We start from the raw sequence: 13080 nt of genomic DNA, 5'->3' as shown, positions 1-13080 counted from the left end.
TAACCAAACAAACAAACACAAACAGTTTGAAAGATTCACTCACCTTGTATGCCATAGAGTCGATTGAGCCGAGACCTTCGACCCTCATCAGAATATGGTACTGCCAGCCAGGGCATCTCACTAAAATACTGTTTAAACGAATCTTCTGACCTGACAAATGGAGAAGTATTCAGTAAAGAGCAATAAAAAACACAAACAAACATCAGAAACAATTTTAGAGATGTTTTTTGCTAATAGCAGATGGATATATTTACATATTAAGCATTTTATTATATTTCTTTACAGTTTAGAACTTAACCCACATACAAGTCATATATTTAGCAGAGTTTGCAAGTGACATGTGCTTTAATTAGTAGCCACATAAATGTTTCCATCTTTTGCAAAGATGTGTGCCAGAGAAAGTTACAGTATTGCCAATGGGTATATAGGGACTCACTGGCTGAACAGCATGTCTCCTCATGTCAAACTGGGTCAACTCAATCAAATCTGCACAACACAAATGGGTGTGGAAGAACATGCATAGAGTCAGTGGCAGAGATGAATTTGTACTGGGGAACATCTATCAGACCACATGAAGGTGAGGGGATGTGGCACTAGGAGCCGAATACTGACTTAATATTTTTTAGGTTGGAAGACACTTTTACAGCCTGAACGTGTATGATGGTGGTTGGTATCAACTACTCAATCAGTGGCTTACCTGGGACATTCTGGCTTTAATGATTGTTTCCACTGTGCACTAAGTCTCCACTGAATCACACTAAGCGATCTGAAAACATGTTTCAGAAGAAAAGACTGATTGTTCCCAATTGGATTCTGAAAAGGAAGTTCTCAGTGTGTCAAAACATTTATGAACTGGGATACATTAGTAGTCCAAAGCTGATCTGGAAGCTTCTTTGCTTCAAACATTTTGCCATCTGTGCATCTCAGTATCCTCTGAAGGACAACCAAACCTAAGTGACAAACTCGGCAGTTGCTTGGGCTCCTGAAAATGGGCACTTGTGATGCTGCTATGGAATTAACATCTTTCATGCTAGGGGCATAACACACATGAATGAAGACAGCTTTTTGACAAAGATCATCCTGGTTGCAAGAGCCACAGATTTTTCAAAATTGATGGAGGTAAACTCCTCATCTATCTCACCTGTCAGCACTAACAAACACAATCTCAAACTTCTTTCCTGACTCCTTCACCATCCTGTATGACTCTACAAGCACTCGTGTGAGACTTCTGCACGGTGGGCACTAGAAGAAGAAAATTAAAAAGGATTAGTTGCAAAAAAATAATAATCAAAAAAACAAACAAAAAAATATTAACCCACATTCTCAGAGTTGAGATGAAAGAAAGCAATAAACTGGTAGAGAGAGGCACATGTCCAGGGGCTGAAATCATATACATAAACACAAAACTGGCCCAAGAAGAAGACTACAACTCCGAGCCTTGAGGTCATGTGCTGTTTTCTCAATTGCTTAAGGTTAATGAACAAATGGCTGACCTACCATAATTGCTAACTCTTGGAAAAGAAAAACAACAGTCAGTAAGCTAATGAAAAGAACTCTGAATTTTTAAGCCTTACAGAGCAATGGCCAAGTGAAGACATCTGTTGCTGTGATCTGCTAGCACCAAAAATGGCACTGCACCATTAAAGCTAGAAACGCAGCAATGGGCTACACTTAGATTTATGTTTTCCACCTTTAATACTCTTGGTACAACATGTCTATGAGGCTGGAAACTCATTCAGGAAAAACAAATCAGCAAATGAAGTGTGGCAAAGATCACAATAGCTTGCTGCAACAAAAAAAAAAAACAAAAAAACTTGACATTCACCTTCATATGTATCTTAGATGTCTGCTTCTGCACCTCAAACCTTTATGCCATGAGGTCTTTGCTACTTGAGAGGTCATGAGGATGGAGTAAAGAAATTTGCAAGCACCTTGCTGAAATACAGCATGTGCCCATCATCCCACCAGCACAAGGGCTCAACAACAAAACAAATGCCCAGTCTTCCTTCAGCTGAATTAGTAGGAAAGAAATGCATTCTTATAGTTCTGCGGTGTAAGCTGGGATGAGAGCAATACTACTTCATCTCACTTTAGAAGTTAACAAGAAGCCGAGGCCTGCTGATTTATAGCCAAGATGCTCTAAGCGCACAGAGAGGGGAGGCCCCAGGGTCCAGCACTAAATCATTTTATTAGATTCCAGGATATCCTTTACGACAACCGGTACTTCAGTTGATCTTCATCCAGCTGCAAAGCGATTAACCATGTCTATGAAGCTGCAAATGGCTCTGATCTATTTACATAAGCAAAATGTCGATACTAGTCACTCTACCTCTCTTATTGACAGGCGACAAGAAATTAAGATGAAGCAAGTGTTTTGAGCCATGTTGAAATCTCAAAAAGCCAGCTCAAGCACTTTGAAAAGCATTCTATCAGTTTGTGACACTGACCAGTATGTCTCTATGGTCCTGTGTTGTTAATGTGTGCACCTCCAAAGTCAACACTCACCCAGTGTGCAGAGAAATAAACTCCGACATAAGATCCTTCCAGCGTGCTGCTGTCTGTAGACTGTCCGTTGTTTCTAACCAAAGGTCCAGCCACCACCTCACCAAAAGGCTTGGGTCCCCATGGGAATTCCAGACCTAATGAAGGGACATAGAGACAGATTGTTGGAGACCAGAGAAGTGACATTAAATATGCAAGTTATTGAACCCATGCTCCTGTCTACTTAGGCACATGTTTCAGGCCAGGCTACTTATAACTCCTTGAAGTAGGCCGCTCCTGCAAAATTCTCAAATTGAAAATTATAATCCCACAGATTTTTCCCTGGGAAACAAAAGCCATTGTTAAGAAATCTCCAAGGACCTGGACAAAAATAGAAGAACATACTCAGGCTTGGACAGCAATAGAAGTAAAATCCTGCAGTACTTCTTTGTATTCCCTGCTCTGTGCTCCAATAAACACAAGTTATCGGCAATATACTAATAACCCAATTGTGCTCCACTCACTTAGAATCTGGAACCAATGTAGAAAGCATTTTAAGACGGAGAAGCTTCTATCTGTGGCACCTCTGCAAGAGAACCACCTCTTTCAACCTTCACAAACATATGCAGTTTTTAATATCTGGAAAAAATTTGGAATTAACTTGCTTAGAGATCTTTATATAGACAACGTCTTTGCATCTTATGAACAATTACATTCCAAATTTAACATTCCAGCTACACATTTCTTTCACTATCTTCAAATCAGGAACTTTGTTAAACAGAACCTTCCAGATTTTCCTCATCTTGCACCCTCATCCATACTGGAAAAAATATTGCTCAATCTCAAGGACAATCCCTCCCTTTCAAAGATCAAAGAGGACACTGGGAAAAAGATCTCTCAATTAATATATCAGAAAAGGAGTGGAAAGTAGCAATGCAGAGAATTCACTCGAGCTCCATATGCGCAAAGCATACCATTATACAACTCAAAATTATATATCGAGCACATCTGTCTCACTAAAACTCTCAAAATGTTTCCAGGGCATGATCCAACCTGCGAACGTTGCAACCAAGCCCCAGCCTCACTGGGTCACATGTTCTGGGCCTGCACCAAATTAACATCATTCTGGACCAAAATTTTTAATTACCTTTCAGACAGCCTTGGACTCACAATCCCTCCTAACCCATTAACAGCTGTGTTTGGGGTTCTTCCAGAGGGTCTTAAAGTGGAGAAAGACAAACAAATTGTGATTGCATTCACTACACTGTTGGCACGCAGACTCATTCTGATAAACTGGAAGAACCCAAACTCTCCTCTTTTAAGTCAGTGGGAAACCGATGTGTTATATTATTTGAAACTGGAAAAAATCAAATACTCAGTTAGAGGATCCGTACAGACTTTTTTCAAAACATGGCAGGATCTAATCAGTAATATTTTAAAATAAGTTCATAAAGCACAGAGAATTTATTAATTTAGTTTATGTTTACAAGCCTTAAATTCAACGCCGTTTGGCTTGCTCTCCCTCTCAGGCATGAGGATCGATCTGTTCTTAACTCAATTTTTCTTTTTGTAAAAACTTGATTGCTTTGTATGGATTGCAATAAAATTAATAAAAAAAAGAAACCTCCAAGGAAATGCTGGCAAAAAGATACCCAAAATGTGAAGAATACCTAACGTGATTGGATACACATTGTCTCATCGTCAACATTAAAGGTAGACACCATTTTCATAGCTTCACTAAAATTCTACAGCAGTTGGCAATCTAAGGTATCTAAGTCTTGGAGCAGGAAGCCTCCCTCACTACATCCCTGGGAAAGAAGTGGTGAACTGGAGACATCCATCAGGGGCTACAGTCTATCTCAGTAGCTTTGGGTACAAGTTAGGAAGCGATCCCGCTCAAATCACGTTCACCTTCACTTACTCAAATCTAGTTTAGAGAAAATCGAAAAGATCTTGAAATCTTTGGCAACTAAAAAAAGGAGTAAGTGGAGAAAAATTTAAGCAGAATCAGGGAGAATTTACATATTCTACATCTTATTGTTCGACTTTAAAATTATATAAAAAATGTGTTCTCACAGTTTGAACTACTATAATCTTTCCTTCATTTAATAGTTGGTAACACTCTAGAAGACATTTATAACAAAGAAAACTTCATCCATAATGCTTTCATAACCCAGACTACAATCTGGATGTCTCCTTAATATGGGGCAAAATGCAAATAAACAGGTGGTTCTGCGTCTTACAGTCTCATAACCGCAGTGGAGACATATAGTGAAACACCACTTTCTTTGTATTTCCTTTAAATGAAGGGGATGTTATGGGTGTTGGTGTATACATTTATTTATTTTTTTTTCTTAGATGAATTTCTGAAATCAAATGGCATGTCTTTTAAGGTAAAACACTGAATAAAACCCTTGACCTTTGAAAGATGTGCTTCATATCCTTGGAAAATGGCTTTATTATTATTCTTAGAATTATTAATATCGATAGTTTTTTTTAATTTAATAATGAATCAACTGCCAGGGATTTACATGTTTAGGTGCACCGTATGAACCTCTTAGTTGCGATAAGAGAATTAACAGTATATGTGCTCTTTTGTCAACTTGTATGGAATGATAGCCAATATTTACTGTTTTTAAAGACATAAACAATGAATTATAACTATACCTAATTATCCATTACAAGGACTTGGTGCATGGAACGTGGAAGTCAAACATGCGATTTTCATGTCTATTTATTGTTCTTCAGCTCTTATATCTGTCAATTTGTAGCACTCCTCACACAGAGACTCCAACTCACTTCCCCAGGTACTTTATTCAGATTCTGGATGATGCCATTTAACACTAAAAAAATCAGACTCGCCCTGCCTGGGGTTTATTTTCTGCCTTGCGCCCTGTGTTGGCTGGGATTGGCTCCAGAAGACCCCCGTGACTCTGTAGTTAGGATGTAGCGGGTTGGATAATGGATGGAAAATCAGACCTATGGATATCATGATCATCTCCATAATTCTGCCATTCTTGCTGCCAGCATGTCTATGTTCCAGGAGTCAAATACTGTATTTAAAGAATAAAGTTAACATTGGTATTCAGCTGACAGCAGTAAACACGCAACAAACTCAGTGCTGGAGACTGAAGGCAGATGGGATGTCACTACTTCTGGTCTCATTGCTGGTGATTCAATTGTTCAAAAACATTTTAACCAAATACACTAGATATTTGTCTTCCCTACTTTATTTTAATTTTTTTCTGAAACATGAAGTCAAAATGTCACCGGTGAAAACCCCCTTTACCACAGTAAACTTTTACTTACAAACATTTTTCTTAAAAAAAGACAACTTTTAAAGTTATTTCAAGTAAAATAAATCAAATTTAGTTGATTTTGGTCTGCCATGCTTTCACAGTTAAAGCCACCCTATCATCAAATTCCTGCTTCATCTAATTCAGATTTACAGGGGCAGAGATAAATCTTCAATTCTTAAAACTCTTCTGTATTTTTCTAAGCCTGATTACCTATCACTCCGTGCACACAAACTGCTATGAAATCTGCCACCCACCAGGGCGTAAACAGAAACAGTAAAAGTGCAGAGAGTACAATAAAGACTCTTATCTCATGAAAACATGTAATAAAAACAGTTAGCATACCCTTCCATGTGGAGGAAAAAACCTCTGACTAATCTTGCATTACATCATGTGCCTTTGATCTGTAGCCCCATTGTTTCATAAGGCACTTTGTGATGGTGCAATCTGTGGACTGCCATTTAAAAGATTTATTGATAAAAACAAAAGCAAAACAGTGCTGCTGTATAAGCAGTGGACAGGAGCCTCAGTCAGCGTCTATCATTGAATGGCAACAATTCCCCTAATATGGGCACTTGTAAAAGTGAAAGATATACTCAATACTATATATATATATATATATATATATATATATATATATATATATATATATATATATATATATATATATATATATATATATATATATATATATATATATATATATATATATATATATATATATTTAGTGAGAGATGGCCAGGAAACGTGCCCGGCCGGGATGCCTGGAGGAAGGAGGAACCAGGAGAGTGGCGCTTCTTTTTCCTGGGCACTTGGCCGGTCCTTGATCCCTGGGGGACAACACTTCCGGGACACCAGGAAGTGCTGACAAACCAGGGATGGTTTATGCCCGGAGTGCTTCCGGGTGCAAGGGCAGCACTTCTGCCACACTGGGGAGTGCTGCTGGAAGTTGGTCATCAGGCACCTGGAGCACATCCGGGACTGTATAAAAGGGGCCGCCTCCCTCCATTCAATGGCTGCAGTCGGGAGGAAGAAGACAGAGCTAAGTGGATAGGAGTGAAGGTAGTGAAGGACTTGATAAAGGACTGGAAAAAAGGGTGATTGGTGCAGGGGCACTGTGTGCTGTCAACTGTAACTGTGTAAATAAACGTGTGCTGTTTAAAACATGGAGGTGTCTGTCTGTGGTTGGCTTCCACTATATATTATATAGGCCAGAATATATATATATATATATATATATATATATATATATATATATATATATATATATATATATATATATATATATATATATATATATATATATATATATATATATACACACACACAGGATTTATAAAAACTTGCAAGTTTAAGTTAAAAGTCTACAGTTTAAGTTAGTCAGAATGAAATCACGGTTATTTTCCACTACTTAATGTACAGGAATGTACCTCGGTAGCTTTGGAGCTTCTTATAACAGAACACAACATCAGATACAAATAACATAAATAATAAACAAAAAAGTGTAAAGGCAGGAACCAGCTCTGGGTGGAATGCCTGTTCATTGAAGAGCACATTCATGTACATACTCCTTCTGGACCAGATTGGAATTTTAAGATTACCTAACCTGTGTTTCATTGGGGCTGTAGGAGGAAGAAAGGAGCACTGAAAGCTTAAACCATGCTGACATGTGGAGAATGTGTAAACTCCACATGGTCAGAGAGTAGACACATGATTTAAACCAAGGACTCTGGATCTATGAAGCTAAAGTGCTGCTAACTGCACCACCTTGATTAAGCAGGTTTGAAAAATGGCGAATTAATAAGTGATTTTAAAGATATTAAATACTTAATTATTCTACATACATCTTACTATTGCAACAATTTAATAATAATAATTCTTTACATTTAAATACATTCTCTCACTACTCATAGTGCTTTGCATAGTGTGTGAGGAGCCACTTCAACTAGTGTACAGCATCCAGATAGACAGATATACACACACGCTATGGTCTGAACACACACCAGAATGACTATAAAGCAAGAAAATTAAAAAGAAACAAAACATTTGACTAAGAAGTCACAGTCACAGTGAGGCATTATGCATAGATATGTTGGTGTTGGTATAAAGGAGCCCCTGTAGTGTTTCTTGGCACACTTCTGCTGAATAATTTGTTGGCTGAAAGTCCTCAGTGTTAGTGTTTCAGAGAGAGGATGTTCAGCATTGTTCATAATGGCACTCAGTTTTACTTTAATTCTCTTCTTCACTACGACCTACAGGGTGTCCAGGGTGTGTCCTATAACTGAGCTTGTCCTTTTAATTAGCCTGTTGATTTAGTGGGCCTGTCTTGAAGTGATGTTACCAGCCCAGGATATGACAGTGTAGAAAATCTCTGGCCTTCAGTTGTACCGGTGCATTCATCGTCCAGTAACCCTAGCCTAACCCTAAAAGAGGTGAAGGATGTCACTTCCCACATTAAAGGAAGGAATGCAATCGCCTAAAGAAAAGGAGCCTGCTCTGCTCTTACTTATATAGTTCCTCTGTGCTACAAGACCAGTCCAACCTGTCAATAATGGGACCCTCAAGTCCTTGAAGATGTGGACCATCTCTACATCCACTCATTGAATAGTAACCGGAGACAGGCTCTTTGGTGCAGCAAGAGTTAATAACCAGTTCATTGGTTTGCTGATGCGATGGTAGCCATTTTGCGCCAGTACGCTTACCACAAGTTAGCTGTTAGGTGGTGAAGAGGTGAGAGATAGGTAGCCAATTAGAGACAGGGGATGATCAGGGGGCCAGAATGACTAGACTGTGGTGGGCAGTTTAGCCAGGACATTAGGATACACCCTATTCTTTACGAAGGATGACTAGGGATCTTTAATGTCCGCAGTTAGCCGGACCTCAGTTTTACATCTCACCCGAAGGACATCCCCATTTTTACAGCACAGCATTCGCATCACTGCACTGGGATCAACATTCAGACCACAGGGTAAACACCCCCTGCTGGCCTCTCCAGCACCTCTTCCAGCAGCAAACCATGCTTTTCCTGGTTGGTCTCCTATTCAAGTAGTGGCAGGACCCGAAAATGCTTAGCTTTAGGTGGATGACCCGTTCTGTAGTGCATGTGGTAAGGCTGCCACTTTAAATACTCGGCATACACAAAAAGCAAACGCCCCCCTCTATCTAAGTCTCTTTCTATGCCTTACATTTACATACCCAGACGCTAACTGAAAAGTAAACTAACAGTCTCTTAATAATGCATTCTTTCCCAGTGGCCTTGACTGTACAGGACCTGCTGTCTTATCCGCTCACCACTCCCTTTAGAACCCCTTTGCCTAACATTGAGTCTAACATGGGTAACTCATACCTTGCTAGCCTGCCATCTAATCCCGCTCACCCTGAAGAATTTCATGTAACACATTATGACACAGTAGTTGAGGGATGTCTTTTTTATCTGAAACTAAAAAAAAAAATAAAATAAAATGTACTCAACGAAGGTCAACAAAGCTAACTGTCAAAATGTGGCAGCCTTTCTCCAATACAATTCTTTACTTGTAACTCCCACAGTAGTCTTAGGCTTTCTATTTTTGACATTTTATCTCCTTGTCATAGGAATGATTACAGAAAATAAGGAGTTAAAAGAAGCATCTTAAACAAAGAAAGCCAATAGTGCATAATGAATATAATTAACATTTTGCATTGTTCAAAGCTATAATAAATATGTTGCCAACAGGTCACTATGATGGCGTAGAAAATGGCAGAAATAATCAACAGTGTCAGACTTAACATTTCTAAAAGGAGAAGTGATAAAAAAAAAATAACAGCAGATTGCACTTGAGTGAGTGCGTGCAAAACTAAGAATAACATTCTTTAACTTGGGTGGCTGCTTTTCACACTACAGACGTTTGCAGGCAAGTTGTCATGCTGGGTTGGAACTAGCAATGAAGGTGAAGCGAGCAAACAGTGTTTGGGAATGTGTGTGAAACAAATGTACTGTGAAGCAACACATTAACAACAAAAAAAAAAGAAAAGAAAAAAAAGGTGTGTTCTGCAGTTTCTTTAAATTTAAATGTTTTCAATTGTAAACAAAGTTCCATGTTCTTTATCTCCTCTGAACCAAGTCTGTCACCTGACATATAAAAACACTCTGCCTTGTGTACAAATTTTGTTGCCAAAAATCTATACTGGAATGACAAAAAAAAAACAAAAAAAAACAGGTAAAAATAGCTGTCACCCACCGTCAGGGTCATCCCGGACCACTAGTAAGCCATTCCGACAGACAACCTTCCCTGTAGTGACGTCAATAAACACTAGAGATGGGATGCTGGTCACCTTGTATTTGTTCCACAATTTCATCTGTGAATAAAACACATAAGAAACAAAATATAAAAGTGGAAATTTAAATCACTTGGAGGCAGTGGTACATTAATAAGACATACATTTTGTTTTCTTGTGACGGAATGCTTCACTGTTGCGGTTGAATGTGCACATTCTCCCTATTTTTGTGCAGGCTTTCCTCCCACATCCCAAAGTAGTGCACATCAGGATAATCTTGGTGAATGTGTAAGTGTGTCCGGTGCCATATCCTGCATTGTGCCCAACACTACTGGAATAGGCAGTAACTTCCTGCAATCCTGAGGTGCATAAGAAGGTTAGAAAATGAACAGATGGATGGTCAGAGTTAAGTGTAAAGGGTAGATAGAAGCCACCAGAAATCTTCATCAAGTAATGGCAACTATTACTATACTGACCTCTCTTTGTACCAACAATGCTTTATATTAACGTTTCACCTTTTCTCATTCGATGTGCTTTTACATCACTGTGACCCTGCCAGTAGGGATCTGCTTTAAATAATTTAAATGAATTGAATGTTCTTAAAGCAGCCACCAAAACGGCACCTTAGGGGACACAATGTCTGCCGACTACAATCCAGATGCACAGCCGTAGAGCCTATTTAGAATACATTAGTCCTAGTTCTTCAACGTTGCTGAGAGACATACTGGCATGACCCTTAATAACAGGAAAAGCTCGATAATCGATTTCAGTCCATGCAATTAATCACATTCAGCTAAAGTGAAGCTTGCATTGTAGGCTGCTTCCTTTTCATCTACTGGCCCATGCCTACTATTTACTAACATTTCATTAGACCCACCCATTTCAGGCTTGTTGAACAATGCAAGTCAATTATCTGTTTATTCTGACTCACATAGTGATCCAAAGCTGGGCAAATTAATGTTTTAGAATTGTCTGCACATGGGTACTTCTGGACAATATGCACACATTAATGCTGAGAATGTTGCTGCGTGGCTTGTATTAATACACCTTTATGAACATGGGATTATTGCAACTGGCTGGTGCCTAATGTATGCTGTGATAAATGGCATGCATGGACTGGCATCCCGGTCAGGGTGGGTTTTGATCGTTTACCTGGCCAGAAGGCCATGGCAGCTAGTGGGCAGAATTTTCCATTCCCTTGCCAGAAGATCAACAAAAGATGGCAATATGCAGGTAGGCATGTTGGCAACCTGGCACAGACAGAATGAAGACCCTTACTCGAGCAAGATGACAGTTGTTATAGAAGGACAGAGGGAGACAACCTGGCAGAGGTACATGCTCCCCCAACAGACTAGGTGACAGCATCCTGGGGCAATGTTACCTCTTTAGACATCTGCAAAGCATGCTAGGAACTGCAGTCCCATAGGGCAGTCTTGTCGGGTTTTGTGAGTGCCGCCAGCAGGTGCTGCAGGGATCTGTGATTCCTACTTTGTGGGGCTTGTATTTGACCTGGAAGTACTTCCAATGGGATATGCCCTAGCACCAGAAGTACCCCCGGGTCAAAGATAAAAGAGGCTGTTCAACCTCATCAAGGCAGGTTGGGGTTGGCTGGAGGAAGGACAAATCTTGTCTGGGAGGAGTGGAAAAATAAATAAGACAGAAAGAGAAGAGAATATTTGTGTTTATGTCGTGACTAAGAAGCATTTGTAAGGTATTGTTGTCAATAAATCTTGCATTTGTACCCAGGACTTTTGTCTGTGTGGTTGTACCTGGGGGTACTGCATTGCTCCCTACTGATTCACAATGCACACATGTATTACATGTATTTGGTGGAATGGCCATCGATAAGCCAGAAACCAGGAGGAGAACAAACAGAGGGCAGAGATTTAGTCCAGCATTTTAAACGTGACCAGTGAAACAGAGAATAAATATAGCTTGAAATATAAAACATCTACAATTTTATATCTGCTTGTTAGCAGGATTTAATTTCTACACGTAATGAGGAATGGAATGAACATTCTTGAACCCATTTGTGACAGTGGGTAGGATGACTGGGAATTCAATGTTGCAAATGTTATAGCAGAAAAAAACAAAAGCATATCTGTGCATGGCCCAGCACTGAGAACAAGCTGTGTGGTGTGCCTCCTGAAGTCTAAAGACTTTGCCTGGGTGTGGGTGGTGCACTCTTATGTTGCTTTCATGTGTTATGGAAGTGTTCTGAGATACCAGCTGTAATATTGCAGCTTTTGAGTTTGTTCAGTTCATAAACATTTATGATCAGAATTTTATTAAAAATGCAAAGTCGAATCGCAGTTGGATCTGCACAAAAGGCAAATGAAACATTGGTTCTAAAATACAAAGGAAGTGCATTAAGCAGGTACTACAAGGCTCTAAATATACTATGACATAAAATGCAATTTGTGGCTGAACTGACTTTTATTTCTTTTTATTTTTACAGTGCCTATAAAAAGTATTCACCTCTCAGAAGCTTTCACATTGTATTGTTATACAATACTGAATTAAAGTGGATTTAATTTGGCCTTTTTGTCATTGGTCAATGGAAACAGATTCTTTAATGTCAAAGTGAAAACAGATCTCTGCAAAGCAATCTAAATTAATTACAAATATAAAACACAAAATAATTGATCACTTAAGTATTCACCCCTCCCTCCCCGGTCAGTATTTAATACATGCACCATTGGCGGCCATGACAGCCTTGATTCTGTGTGCACAGGTCTCTACCAGTTTTGCACATCTACTAACATTTCTCCCATTCTTCTTTGCAAAAGTATTCAAGCTCTGTCAGGCAGCATGGGGATTTTGAGTAACCAGCCATTTTCAAGTCCAACCCAAAAATTCTAAATTGGACTGAGATCTCCAGCATTGTTGGTTTTAATCCATTTACAGATACAGTACAGCCTTGTGCTGGGTGTCATTGTCATGCTGGAAAACAAATCTTTTTCCAAGTCGCAGGTTTCATATAGACTGCATCAGGATTTTTTCCAGGATTTCCCTGCATTATGCTGCATTCATTTTATCCTCTACCCTG

At 39.2% G+C, this 13080-nt stretch overlaps 1 protein-coding gene across 1 annotated transcript in view; it reads right to left on the bottom strand.

The window, feature by feature from the left end:
- Positions 1–13080, bottom strand: part of nxn (nucleoredoxin) — a 133016-nt gene that overhangs the window by 38442 nt on the left and 81494 nt on the right. Inside the window, exons 2-5 of the mRNA XM_039757236.1 lie at positions 9995–10112; positions 2506–2639; positions 1142–1242; positions 44–150 (exon numbers count right to left, since the gene is read on the bottom strand). Of these exons, the coding sequence (XP_039613170.1) occupies positions 44–150; positions 1142–1242; positions 2506–2639; positions 9995–10112 (460 nt within the window). The remainder of the gene's footprint in view (positions 1–43; positions 151–1141; positions 1243–2505; positions 2640–9994; positions 10113–13080) is intronic.

This window comes from Polypterus senegalus, chromosome 6 (genome assembly GCF_016835505.1).
Source record: "Polypterus senegalus isolate Bchr_013 chromosome 6, ASM1683550v1, whole genome shotgun sequence".
In the NCBI taxonomy this organism is placed as follows: domain Eukaryota; kingdom Metazoa; phylum Chordata; class Cladistia; order Polypteriformes; family Polypteridae; genus Polypterus; species Polypterus senegalus.
The sequence above is the reverse complement of the archived record's forward strand: the minus strand, read 5'-3'. Positions and strand labels throughout refer to the sequence as shown.